This window comes from Pygoscelis adeliae, unplaced genomic scaffold (assembly GCF_000699105.1).
Source record: "Pygoscelis adeliae isolate BGI_AS28 unplaced genomic scaffold, ASM69910v1 Scaffold66, whole genome shotgun sequence".
In the NCBI taxonomy this organism is placed as follows: domain Eukaryota; kingdom Metazoa; phylum Chordata; class Aves; order Sphenisciformes; family Spheniscidae; genus Pygoscelis; species Pygoscelis adeliae.
Genome location: NW_008825167.1, coordinates 10,129,080 through 10,143,654, shown reverse-complemented (window position 1 = coordinate 10,143,654; position 14,575 = coordinate 10,129,080). Strand labels below are relative to the sequence as shown.

Genomic DNA, 14,575 nt, shown 5'->3' with positions numbered 1-14,575 from the left:
GTGTGCATCTGAAGATAATAGTCTTTTTGGCTTGAGAACATTTATCTAAATTTATTATTGTAGTTAAGCCTATCTGTAAAAGAAGAGGTTTTTAAAGCATTAAAACAAGTTTAATATGTTGGTTATGAAGTAAACTTTAATCAGTAAAGGTAATGACTATATCGTGTGCAGGAAGGGTGCAAATGTCATGCAAGTATGTCTTCTGTGAGCAAACTTTTTTCTTTTTAAGAGTGATACTATTTATTTTCATGAGCATTAAACAAAACCAATATAAAATACCTAGAATTAGAACGGTTTAGGAGAAGCATTCTTCCTGGACACCCCACACATACATGCATGGGAAAAAGAGTTTTAACTTGAGCAGAGGGTATGGAATTGACTGATTAGTATAGATCAATATTTGTAAAGGATGTTTTTTAAATGAAACTTCTGTGCTTCCTTTTACTGACTTATGATAAATATTAAAGTTATTGTTTAATTCACTGTTATCTAACATAAAGTTTGAGTTGTGTTCTGAGGTACCTCCAATATTTTTGCATAATGGGTGTGAAAATACTAATGTAGACCACAGTGTAATAGTAAAACATTCTGTTTTGCATCACACAAACTTGAATTATATATGTGCTTCGCAAACACACGCCTTTGAATACCTCCTATTTAAAAGACTGTAGGAGCATCTGGTTCAGTTTCCTCCCTCTTACCTTCTATATTAGAGCACTTCTTTTAGACTTGTAGCATATTTTGCAGAAGGAATTTGCTGATAGCTCTTGCAGGAGTTCTTCAAGAGTGAATGACAATTATATACCTAGCCTTAAGATTAAAAAAAAACAAAACCAAAAAACCCCAAACACACACCCCGCCCCAAACAACACCACCACCCCACAAAATATGCCTGCTGAAGTACAGTCCTTTTTCTTCCAAGTAAATGCTCTTACCATTTAGCTGTGGAGTCATGGGTGAGTACACAACCTGGTCCAGTTAATGGTCTCTGAATATAACAACGCTGAATCTCTTATCAACAAATTTTATATGGGCTCTGATCTAGTAGGTGTGCCCTAAGAATGCTTATACTGTTGAGTCCTTGACATAGATAAAGGGACTTGTGGGTTTTGTTGGGATTGGTACATGCCTAGAATAGTACATTTGGGGATAAGGAAATTTTACCGGCAAAAACCGTAAGTAAGTGTATAACTCCGTTAGGAAGGGCTGTCAAGAGAGGAAGGGAAGGGGGGTGCCTTACATACATTGGTTCTGAGGTCAATAGTGTAGGAGATATCACTACCTAGGTTTATGGCAGGTTAAGAGGGAGACAAAATTCAGAGCGGTCTGCTTTATGCCTTAAAATCGGGAGAATCAAGTGGGAAGAACATTCAAGAGTGCTTTGTATGTGGATGACTCTACATAAAGGACTTCATTGTAAAAGAGAGTATCTTTGGGGCTATCTGAGAAAGGATTGGTCCAGATGGTTCTTGATATGTGCTGATCGTGGCAGACAATGAAAACACCTACAAAGACTCTGAGCTCTAGCTTTCTAATTAATAAGACAAAATCTTGTCTTACTCATACAAGGTATCTTGTATGAGAGGGACCTTAAAAAGATGGGGTTCACACTGACAATATAAAAATCACGAGGAAAAAAACAAGGTATAAAGTAAGCCAATGAAATAAAGATTTGATACACCTGAAAGTCCTAGAAGTAAATCAGAAACAGAAAAAAATGACTGAAAGATATTTCTGAGAGACAGAAATAACAAGCTTGGAATGCTATGAGAAGATAATGTCAAAACGTACTGTTTAGCGCGTTTTTTTGTCATTGTTTGATTTGTTGGTGAAAAGAGTTAAGCAAAGGAGTAGTACAGATAAATTAGACTGTTTCAGCTAGTCATAGGAATATTCAGCTAAATATCATGAAGAGCAGCAACTAATTTGAAAAAAGCCTGGTAGAATACTTGTTTGAGAACACATAGAAGATAGAAAATATATAAAAGGCAAACACACATCTTTTTAAAGAGGAAAATGGAAGCTGGGATTTTACCAATGACTGTCTTAAATTTCCTAAACAAGTGTTTTAACCAGTAAATGGCATGGATGAACGAGGAAGTTTCTAAGTATTGGTTTGGCAAAAAGATTGCACACTCAAAATAACAGTCAGTGGCTTACTAGAGGACAAGGGAGATTAATTTTTCTGGTCTGGGGAGTAAAATACTTGTTTATGAAAATCCCTGATGATATCAAACTGCAAAAGTCTGCAGTTACACTGGAAGACAGGATTAGAATCAAAAGGTTGTTAAATTGGAAAAATGGTCTGAAAAATAAAATGCAATCCAGCAGGGACAAATACAAACTTCTAAAGAAAATAATAATCCTCTTCACACCACAGTGTGAGGAGTGACAGGCAAGGAAATGATGTGAAATAGAAACGCATCTTCAAGTAGATCATAAGCTGAGCATAAATCAGCAATGACACACTGCAAAAGACAGCATTGTGATATATAAATAGGAAAGCTCTTCTGTAAGAGGAGAAGTAATTGCTCCGCTGGAGCTGGAAAGCCTTCCGCTGGAGTACCGGGCTCAGTTCCCATTACCTTGTATCAAGAAAGATGTCCTGAGGAGAGCAACACGAAGATCACTACTTTTGAAAACAGAGTGAAGGAACTGGGGTGGTTTTATCTCGAAAAAAGAGAAACTTGGAGAAGAACCCAGCAGTTTTGCAGAAGCCATGTTCATAGTTACAGGAGATAAGGAAAAAGCTCTGCTTGTCGTGTAAGCTCTGGTAAACACAAAGGAAGTGGATGTGACGACCTTAAATCACAGCAAGGGAAATTGAAAAAGGCTTGTAACCAGAAAATGAGCTTACTGTAAGGCTCAGTTATTTTTAGGGAAGCAGAAATTCTGCCTTGAAAGAGATTTAGAGTGTAGGAATAGTGCATTGTAGTTGATTCTGGCTTTGTGCAGGAGTAGAGACTAGATGATCTCATAGGGTCCCTTACACCTATATTTTCAGTGAAATTTGAGAATTAGGTGACCTCCAAATAGGTTTTAAGAATATAAAGTCTAGACTCGGCTCCCTTTGTTCATTTGTGACTAGCTTCTTGAGCCAGATGTATCTTCCCTGGGTTGCTGATGAACTACAGTTAGGATCCAGTCTTTTGGAATGGGACTCAATGGGTTCATTGCTGCTTTGACTTCTAAATGATTCATGTGTTTCTTGTATTCTTTCTGATAGTAACGGGTTGCAGAGCAGGTCTGAGGAAACTTCTACTTACAGATTAATATGACACTTTTTCTGTGGTTGGTCATGAAACTTTCAGTTGTAACACTTCAGATAATATTCAGATCATAATGAGACTTTAGTGTTTATTGTGTTCAGATTCTGCAAAACTCTTGTCGCTGCCTTGATCCTTGTCAGCATGCATTCTGAAAGTGTAGAAGTATTCAATGATGGTGTTTTCAAATTAGTATCTGAAGCCCAAGTAGTCTATCCTGAATGGCATATCAATTTAGATGAAAATAATAGCTATTTAGATGGCTAGCTGGAAAATTTATTAAAACTTTTCATAAAATACTGGAAGTGCCCTTTTTTCAAAACCTTCAGGCAGATGGTCCTTAAACTGTAGACCCCAGCTCTGAGAAGATGCTTTGCATAAATTTTGCTTGAAGAATAGAGTTCTGACCAGTGTAACTTTGCTAACTAGCAAGTGACTAATCTGCCATATGAACTTGCTGTGGACTTGTGTCTGTAACTGGAGGGAAAAGTTGTGATGGAAGCAAGGGAATCAACAAAAATGATTGCTACCTCATACAAAATTGTTAATTAAGGAGTAGCAAAAAAAATCGTACTAATATTTCCCCCTATGCAGATTGTTGATAAAATAAGATTTAAGTTGTTAAGCACATCCTATACCAGTTCTTGGTGGAGAAAAAAAAAGCGTTGCATATTCATAAATGCTCTCTAAGAAATTTATTTGAGGTTGCAAAATAAAACTACCTGTTATTTTCTGCCAAGAAGAAAGAATAAAATAATTTCTTAATGAGCTACTTGTACGAGCAATCAAGCTCTTACCTGAGGAGAAATATTTTAATATGTATATAACAAAATAGAAATAAAATAAATATTTTGGGGTTTGAAGTTTTTTTAATTTATCATCATGAACTTCCCTTTTAATACATCTGTATAGATAAGGAGAGGGGGAAGAAATGCCACCCCCCTCTCCCCTCCAAATTTCTCCTACCTTTTGTTCCTTGGCTTTTCCATCTGCGCATTTATCATTCAGGTAATAAAACCTCCTATTGTAGATTGACAGTACCAGGTTTATCATTTTTATCATATGAATGGGTCTTTTTTTCTTGAATTCTGCTTTCATACTTCTAGACCTGGTCTTTCCCAACTTTATTAGTCACTGTTTCCTCACCTGCCTGGGAAAGATATTCCTAAAAGTTGGCTTAGTATCCTGTCGTACAGAAACTACAGTTAAATTTTATCTTATGTCGGCAAACCAACAGTACCACTTAAATGTGTTGTTTATCAGGCTGCCTCCTGGTCACAGTTGAAAACTGTGGTGTTGGATACGTCCCTTGCCGTAGTGAGTACAGAACAGTTTACACAAGCCAAACGAGCAAAAGAGTAAAATCCTCCTCCTGGGCATTCGGTTTGGTAGGCCCAGCTCCGCAGTCTGGAGTGTGTTCACCAAAGCAGCTTGTCCTTTTCCCAGATCAATATAATACGGTGTTCTGTCTGCCGCATTCTCGCAGTACAGCTTCATCAGCTAATGAATTACGTATTGCTGTCCATAGCAGTCTTGCAAAGAAAGCAGCAATACAACAAAACTCTGTAGAACAGTAATCTTCCTTGGCTGCTTTATTTCAAATACGTGTGTGAGTGGAAGAGGTGAGGAAAAATCTCATCAGCTGTAGGAAATGGCATTCGTGGTGCAGGAAACAATCTTTCACTTCTCCGCTTGTTTTCCCTTTTTTTTCAGTTGTATCCTTAACAAAACATCAAATTGCTATTCCATGGTGATGCTGGAGATCAAATACGCTGTTTAAAATAGTCGTTATCCAGTTAAGCTCACAAAATCTCTTCTTTATGTTAGCTACTTTACTCCAGCTAGATTACGGAGTCGTTTCACTGTAATTTGATCTTCGAAGCAGCACTGGAGTTTTTAGCTGAAAAACACCTAATACTTGCTTTTATTCCTTTAGAAAGTATTTGTACTAATGTTTGCAAAGAATGGTGGTTCTTTTGTATACCAGAGGTTTCAGTTGAGATTTTGGATAAAAGACCTAAGTGGACAGCCCTGCTGTGGTACGAAGTTCTTAGGAAGGTTCCTTTGAGAAAAACAGACATGAAATGATGTTGGAAGGAACAGGTGTGAGCTAGATGCCAATGAAAAACATATAAATGCTATATAAAGTTTTGAAACTATTTTACTCTTTCAAACTCTTACAGAAACAATAGCAAACATTAAAATGATTTTTTTTTTTCTGCTGTTGGCTTACCTCTCAGTAGGGGACAGATGAGAGGGGGACAGAAGCAGAATCGAAGCTTTAGTTTTTGCGTGTAGCTGCACAATTCTGACCCAAATCTGCTGAAAATTTGTAGACGGTTGTGACTGAAATCCGCTAGGATTTGGGGGGAGGAGAATCTTTCGTAACTATAACATTACCATAGTGTTTGTGCTAGTGAATGCTAAAGCCCTCAAGTGATTTTACGTATCCTCAACCAGAAGCTCTAAGAGAAGCCTCAGTTACCGTGTACCTAGCTGTAAAACGAGAAAGGAAACCATCAGTCTTCTCTCAGACCTGCAGCAAGACTGGGAGTGAAACAGCATTGCAGTTGGTTTTGCTTGTTGTCTTTGAGCTGTACTTAGGAATAAAGTAAAATTAATGTGAATAGTTTCAGAGAGGAAAGACTTCCACTTGCAATTTCTAATACTAGTACAATTGAGAATAATAGCTATTTAGATGGGTAGCTGGGAAATTTATTAAAACTTCATAAAATACTGGAAGTGCGTGTGAGTATGTGTGAGAGGAGGAGGTGGCATAAATTGAAAATGCAGTTTTAAAAGGGAAAGAAAAGGAAGGTAGACTCGTGGGACTGTTCTGGAGCTGGTATTTCTTATTTGCCAATTAAGGGTACTTCTTTAATTGTCAGACACTTTCATGATGTCACACTGCACAATTGTAGTAAACATCTAAGCAACTGTAGGAGAAAATAGTTTTCTTCAGTGAATGTATAAAGTGGATGTCAGCTCGTGTCCCCTATCGCCTCCCAAACAAAACCCTCAAATGGCTTTAGCGTGGATAGCGGGTCTTCACATCCCTCCTTTTGCTTTACACAGCTGACCTTAATGCTGGTTTAGAAATAACATGCGTCATTCCACGAGGGTCAGTGTGGGGGCAAGAGGGCTAGGTCTGAGCTCAGACGGAAGCCCTGCTGGGCTGCTTCTGCATGCAGCCAGAAGATGTCTCTGGCTTTCTCTAACTCTTCTGGTATCGAGGAGGTGATGGAAGGACACGGGAGCTGAGGCAGCCTGCAGCCAGCATCAGTTCAGTCACTGAGCCATCCTGAAGCAGATACGTAGGCTCTGACGGTGACTTAGCCCAGGAAGCAAGACCGCTGTAGCTTGTTACACCCTGCCAGCCTCAAGCTGGCTTTGCTTGTTAACCCACTGTGGATCATCCAGCTTATCATGTGTGCAGATACGAGTGCAGGTGTGACACCAGCCATGTGGGAAACTTTGAAGTTAATAAAGCAGTGTCTGTGGCGTTCAGATGCCTCTATCTGTAGTCAGCAGCAGAGTGAGGCTTCTGTGATTGAATTTATTTGTAAATGCACATATTTCTTATGAAGTCCTGCTTTAAATACCCTTGAGCTTGCTTCCCCCCCCCCCCCCTTCCCTTTTTTTAAACCATGGTTTAACTTTCTAAGAACTCCCTTTTCTGGAGTTGGGGTTTAAGCTTTTGGAGGGTGGTTCCAACAGGACTATCCCTCGGTGTTATGAGAGGAAACCAGCATGGATAATTTCAATATTCATTATAGCAGAATTTTGTGAGGAAAAAAGTTTAATCTGGTAGACACTTCTGAATACAGCACTCCTGAGCTGCTGATTTGGTTTGAGAGGGACTTCTCTTTATTAAATAATAAGCATTTGTAAGTTTAGGTTCTATAGGTTTGTAGTTCTACAAAAGAGGAACAAAAGGACGCTCATTAATTTTCTGTGCTTAAATGTTCTCAGGTTTACAGAGGAGGAAGCTGGATAGAAACTCAGTGTTGATGCTCATTTGTTAATGGTTTTTAGTAGCTAGTTGCACTATAGTTTGTTTTTGAATCATTTGATGTAATATTTTAACAGGGGCTGTTAAAAGCAGGCATCATCTTTTGAAGGTTAACGGGGTTACCACAAATGCAGCCATAAAACTAGGGACATGTCTGTTGTGACAAGCCTTTGGTATTTTAGCCATGTCAATTAATTTTACAAGGAAAGAGCTCTGGTAAATTTAAATTAGCATTAAAATATTGGGGGGGGGGAGTATTTAGGCATTTTTAGTGAGTAGATTGAGATTATTTTTAGCATAAAGACAAATTATTAATCATCCTCACAAGCAGTTTTTCCTCATGTTGACACATTAATTCTCTAGTTTAATTTTATGTTATCCCATTGATGGTAATGGTACTGCTAATTCACCCTTCCAGACTTAAAACATTGAATTTTGCAGCTTTTTGTTTGCTTTCTTTTCTGTTTTGTTTTACACTGAATTATTTGTCATGTTGACTAACGTTGTTCTGCTGTATTTTCATCTCTTGGGTAGCTATCTGTTCTCTCTTGTTTTGTACTTAGATTATATAGTGTAGGGCTGGAATTCATCTTTTTGTTCTGGATTTGTACAACTCTGTATCAGCAAAGCATGAGCCCCTGCGTGGAGCTCATCTTGAGTATAAGCGTTCGGATAACGGATGTTCTGTTGTAGTTTGACAGTCCTTTCCCATTAGTATTAGAAATTGAACCGTGTGACCTATAAGACCTAGCAAATTGGCTGTAATACGAGTTTCCTCCTTTACATGTAAGTATATTATTTATGGCATAATGAAGCGTGATTATTGTCTAAACACTTTCCTATATTGAATACTAATCTGCAGAGAGTGAGTGGCAGCCAGGAAAAGCAATGCTGGTGGGAAAAGGCGCTCTATTCTCCCCTTTTTCCTGCATCACAGTGTGAAGGTAAGAAGCTCTGCCTGTTTGAACTAACTTGATGTTGCACCTGTGTTAGAATGAAATGCTCTTTCTCAAGGACTTGAATTGTTGCAGATGAATTGGACCTCCTATAGCTCTATTTAAAAAAAAAAAAAACCAACAACAAACAGTAAACTTCCACAATAAACTCTCTTTTCTGAGAGAGAACTGGGATGCTTCAGTTACATTTGTAATAGATCTCTAGCATGCTTCTAAATAGTTTTTAAATGAAAGTGCTTTTAAAATAGTCTTCACATTTATGCAGATTTACTTAATTCTAGAGCCTGGAATTAAGTAAATAGAATATTAATCTCTGACTCTGAAAATACTTTATTACATTTTTGAGTATGTTTCAACCTGAAGAATACTTAATAGGTAGCTAATTTTATAAGAATGTGGAAACATGATAATTGCCTTTTATGGGTTTGCATAGATAACATGCCAGTTATTCAGTGAATGTGTGGAATTTCTCTCAAGCTGGGAAGGAGAGGGATTTGCCTCTTGGCCACTCCTTTCACGGTGCCAGTCTGGGAGTTTTTCTGTCCCACATGGAGAGTAAGTCCGGTCTTGGTAGGCAGGCTGCTCGCAAGCGGAAGCAGGTGTGCTTCCAGCACTCTCTCTTGCCTCCCAAGTATTCGTAGCATCTGACAGCTGGCCCAAGCCCAGCTCTTCAGTGGACAGGCAAGAATCCAGACAGCTTTTTTTTTTGCCTGCATACCAGTTTACCTTTTCTGGGGCGAAGGCAAGAAGCTCAATAAGAACATTCTGTATACCGAATTGACAGGCTATCTGATGCTTTCTGTTGGTAGAGGCTCAGTGCAAGAAACTTTTGGTCAGAGACCTGGTTCCTTAATAATCTGGAAATAGATTAGCCAGTAATTATTACTGAACTATTTTTGGAGTGCACCTTAAAGCACAACCAACTAAACGGTGTTCTTAGTGCCTAAATGCCCTTACTTTGGTGTTTAGGACAGTTTGGGTTACTTTCAAGAACATTTTAACTTACTCCACTCCCAACTATAGAAATGTGTTTGCACAGTGAAAGAGAATAGATCAATGCCTATGGGACTTTGGTTTGCCTCCCATATTAGACTAAACCTCAGTATTTACAAAGTAGAGATATTTAGTGTCTTTTTGTGAAGTGGGTTTTTTTCCCCCCACAGTGATAACTGCAGAGGTATTATTGGTGTACTAGCAAATGTAGTGGCTCACACTCTTGAGTATGTATTTTACACAGAGTAATCCTTGAATCCCTGTGAGTGAATTGTGACGTCTTTTTGCTGACATCTGCTGGTGAACCTGCGTAACTCTCTCAGTGGTTCACCACCTTATTTCATCAGCGGAAGACAGAATATACAGTAAAAAATACTATGGAGCCCAGAACCTGCTTGGTACAGTGGCAGAATTTCTGTGAAGTAGAATAGTTCCAGGATTTCCTCTTTTAGACTAAGCTTAACAAAGCTAGAGCTTTATCCTCAGAGCTAATGCTATTTTTTCACAAATCTTTAGCTGTATCCAGTTTTCTTATGGGTATTTTTAATATAGGATATTGATGCATGTGATCGATATATATCGATATGAAATATGTTGATATTATATATGGAGGTTTACTCTGGTAAGTAGAAATCACAGCCATTCACGTCAGCTGTTTTTTGGGGTTTTTTTTTGAGCTTCAGTCAGAACCAGGCTGCTGTTGCAGTATATTTTGTATGGGTATAGAAATAGGAATGATCTAAAACACCATGTGGTTATCAGAATTGAAAAATGTACTGAACCATCTATAATAAAAAAGTAATTATTGCTCTTTGTACCTTACTATTTTAGATGTTTTCATTAACTAAGTAGCTTCTTTTTTTTTTTTTTTTTTGGTTATCCAGGTAAGATTTGATGAAGCTTCCATAAGCTATTATGCTTCTCTCTTTAAGGATGTCAAAACTATAAAAATCCCCACAAGCACAGATTTACATGGCTTAGAGTGTGAATTTCAAGAATACTTCTCTAGATGCTTTCATTTTGGCTAAATGTAAATAACAGTGTTCCTCAATTCTGTTTTTTCTTCCTTTTTCCTCTCAAACACCCCCACAAACACAATGTAAGAGTGTTATACAGATGCCAAGGGAGAGAATGGTGTAGGAGAATTTGCAGATGTAAAGGAAATATCCAATGATGATGAACATCTTTTAGATTTTAATATGGTAAGTGTGTCATTGGTTTGGGGGAGGAGTTTCTTTGTTTATTTTATAAGGGTGTGCCACCGCGTCTTTCCTTTCATCGCAGTCTGGCCTCAAATGAAATTCCTATGAAAACCTTCAAAAGCTTTTCTTTCCTTACTTTGTGTTTTAATCTCTTCTGCGTCTTGAGCATGCGTCTGAAAACTCCTCAGTGTTGTACTTTGGGGAGTACAGCCCTTTGTACAAAGAGCTGTACTTCTAGTAGTTAAGCAAACTCGGTTTCCTTTGGGAACACTTGGCTTTGGCTTGTCTTGTGGGTTAAACACTAGTCTCTTTCTCCTCGACTTCTAATTTCAGTAAGCACAGAGTGGGCTGACGTGCACTATGAAGGCAGAAAGGACCGGTATCTAAAGGCCTGAACATAATGTATGCTGAATTCTGTCCTGCTTACAAACAAATACCTGATTTTTTTGCTGTAGGGAAGATCTTTGTGTACATGTCCACTTACTGATACACTGTTAAACTTTATAGTGATGATAGCACCTAAATTTACACTGTGACAGGCTTGCTACAGCTTTACTGATTCAGCTGAAAATACATTGGTTTTGCTTGAAGTTTAGTCAGATCTGTGCTGTGTTTTCTTGATATTTAATACTTACTACCAAATTTTGGAGATAACTTTTACCGTAATTTTCTAACATGCATTCTGACAGAGTTCACTTTTAATTCTCTTGCTGTTTTGTGCAAATCCTAAAATGAAGGAATAGGAAAAAATAGTAAAGGCCTCACCTTTTTTTCCTGCTGTTCTGCAGTCCTTTCTATGTAGTGGACTAAGTCAGGGAAGTGGAGGACTTGCCCTGTAACCGTGACATCTCTCTTGAACAACTACAAAACTATATAACCTCCCAGCTCAGAAAAAAGCAAGCGTGATTTTTATTGTTCCCCATCAACACTGTCAGTTTAAATCCTTAGGTTTCTTCTGTTTATGAAGCGAGATGTGCAGATGATATAAATGCTGAGGCAAAACCAAATGGCTTCAGGAAGAAGATCTACTCCAGTGATAGCTCCAGCTCTGAAGACACAGCTTCAGAAGGTGGAAGTGAATGGGCTGATCCGTGTGAGGAGGAGCTTTTTTCTCGAACTCAACTATAAAAACTGCAGAGTAGAACAGATGATTGAAAAGTAACATGAGATGGAAAACTATCCTTCTTGAGGGTCTGTAGCTCTAAAACAACAACTTGAGTTTCCTCTTCAGTTAATGGATTCAGATGTGTATTTATCTTTCTCTTCTTGCTTATTTTATAGATGAGGACACAGCTGTCCTGTTGAAGATTCCCCCCCCCCCCCCACAAAAAAACCCCCAAAAAAAAAAAAAACACCCTGTTAAATTCTTGGCTATTTGAACTAGACTAGATTGTGTTGTCAAATCAAGAATGGATGTGCATGTGCTTGTCTTAGTAGTACCACTGCTTTTTTGCATCTTAATTGCAGTTATTTTCATTCGTAACTGTAGCCCTACCACTATTACTATCTTCTTAGCATCGCAGTGTCTACAACTACTTCTGCTATTCAGCGACTTCAGCTTTCTGCACATTAGGCTTTGTTCTTTAAGAACTGGGAGATAAATACTTAACACTGTAATCTATCAGTGCCTTTCTGAATGCAGGAGAAAAGCATGAATGACTTGTCCAGTCTTCATTCGGTAAATCTCGTAACTTTGAAGTAGGAACGACAGGGTTGTGCTTTAGAGACTTACAGAAACTGTGTTTTCTATCCTATGATTCCCCCCTCCCGCAAACCAACACTGAGGATACCATGGTTTGTATTTTTGCTAACTGGAGAAGCCAAGGATTTTTTGTAGGTATGGAGGCAATGTGGGGTTTTTTTTTCTTTTTTTCTTTTTTTTTTTGTCCTTTTTAGCAACTTGCCAATGTGGGGCAGATGTTTAAAAAGTAACACCAAAAATAATAAACCACTGGGGCGATGTGTGGATTGTTGTGAATTTTGTAACGAGTAATGAGAACGTTGTCTTGTTGCAGATGATGGCATTGATGTAATCTGCAAAAGCATCCTGTACTGAACTTGAGCCTGAATGTCTGAAACTATCTAAAATGCTCAGAGCGTTCAATGTTTTAAATGCAAAGGGTCAGTGCTTCACTTGAAAGAAATCCTGTGGCTGCTGCAGTTAGCTGCTGTTGTGGCTGTAATTTAGTAAATCTCGTAGTTCATTTTGTGTTTCTGAGAGAATGTGTGGGGCAAGTTATGTGTGTGGTGGGGGGGGGAGGGAAAGTGATGACTTACAACATACATGTGTGATTGCAGTAGTGACTGTTGCTTTATGTGACTTGCTTTTAAATTTTATTTTGTTAACTTAGAAAGTCAATACATTGTCAAGTTGCATCTGTACAAGACTATCAACTCCTTGTGCTTTTAACACATTATGCAAAACGTATAAGCCAGGAGGAGCAATATTTGCAAAATGAAACGTTCTAAGTTTTTACCAACTCACAGTTTAAAAACAACAACAACTAACTAGTCTATACAATAGCAGCATGTCTACAACATCGGGAAGTGCAGAAAGTCCAATACTGACTTGAAAAGCTTACCCATTAATTTTGACAGGCAATAAACCTCATGAGAACTATAGCTGTTTGAAATGTGAGCTGAACTGCCTTTGAAATATGTTCTGTGCTAGGGGGTTTTCTGAGTAGCTGGGTTTTGTTGCCTTTATTCAATTGACAACGTAAGAAGTGAAATACGTGGTTGGAAAACCATGCCATTCTTTGTGCAACGCTTCCGTTGAGATCCTTACTTAAAATTGGCTTGGTTTGTCCTTACCCAGGGGCTTTCTTTTGGTCCTCCTCTTAGACTATGTTTTAGGGTTTGTATTCATACAACAAATCTTTTGACACTTTACAGTTTCTTAATTTATTTGCAGACTTTGGATAGATTTTTATATATTTTACTTTCTTCTGGAGCTTCCTTGAGAGGTTGTTTAGCACCTGCACTGAGAACTAGTTAACTGTAACATGAAAGTAAAAAAGAATTTTACACACAAATTCTTCAAATCACTACAGTGAAGAATGGAATAGAACTTCAATCGAGAACAAGAAATGACCAAATGGACATATTTCAAACACAAACTTCAGCTCAGTTAATTTTGGCTAGAGCTGCTTCTTTGGTAAGAAAGGGCTCAAAACCAGCAAAGGTGTTGCTTGTAGTTACATTATGGCATGTAATAATTCCAGCACCTTTGGGGAAGATAAAATCGTATCTTGAGCTTGGGCAATAACAAATTGTCTTTACTTGTTTTCATAGTTTAATGGCTAAAGCTCTAAAGCTTTCGGTGAGAGTTGAAGTGTGGTTTTTAGTTTTTCTGTATGGATAGAAACACACAACAACAACAAACAACAACAACAAAAGCATTAAAGGTTGGCATACGCTGAACCGGACTGTGGTATGAAGCGCATTGCATATCCATAGCACTGAAGTATCAGTTTTCCATTCCTGGGCTGAAATTTGTTTCTACTTTTTGCTTCAAGTGGTTGTATTGTTCTGATTTCACGTACACCAGAGTAACTGATTTTGTTTTCTTGTGGAGTTACTTAACACCGAATAAAAATATAAAAGGACAATTGGATGGCGTGTGTGTGTGTTCATTTGCTTTGTCTAACGTAACAATAACTTAGATACAACACAGCAGTTAAGCATTAAACATTCTGGCAAGAGAGCATGAGGTGTGTAATTTGCGAGTCCTTTTCATCGCTATGATTTTTTAATCTATTTTTTATTCTTTTTCAATACAATGCAGGAAAATTAAATACACTGCGTATGTTCTTGAAAAAAAAAAAAAGACGAGCAAACATAATAAGCTTAGTCCCCACTTCAATTATTTCTGTAGATGTCATAATCTTATTCCAAAAATTAATTTGTAATGACAACTTCACGTTTAGAGAACACGAGACCTCTTTCAAAAGGAAAAAAAAAAAAAATTTAAAACCCAGACAAACCCAGACCCTCTCTCACATATTAGTCAAAGTTACGGAGTACAGGATCTAAACAAGCAGACTTTATTTCTGCTTTCAACCTGTGCTCAACCATCAAATGGTCAACATCTCACTTCTACTTTCAGAAAAACTGCATCTGTGACAAGCAAATGCATACTCCTAA

At 37.9% G+C, this 14,575-nt stretch overlaps 1 protein-coding gene across 1 annotated transcript in view; it reads left to right on the top strand.

Annotated features, from left to right (window-relative positions):
• Window positions 1-14,043, top strand: part of KIAA0232 (KIAA0232 ortholog) — a 53,686-nt gene extending 39,643 nt beyond the window's left edge. The window contains 3 exon segments of the mRNA XM_009328838.1: window positions 8,141-8,222; window positions 10,332-10,429; window positions 11,378-14,043. Coding sequence (XP_009327113.1) covers window positions 8,141-8,222; window positions 10,332-10,429; window positions 11,378-11,557 — 360 coding nt within the window. The 3' untranslated portion in view covers window positions 11,558-14,043.
• Window positions 14,044-14,575: the final 532 nt, after the last annotated feature.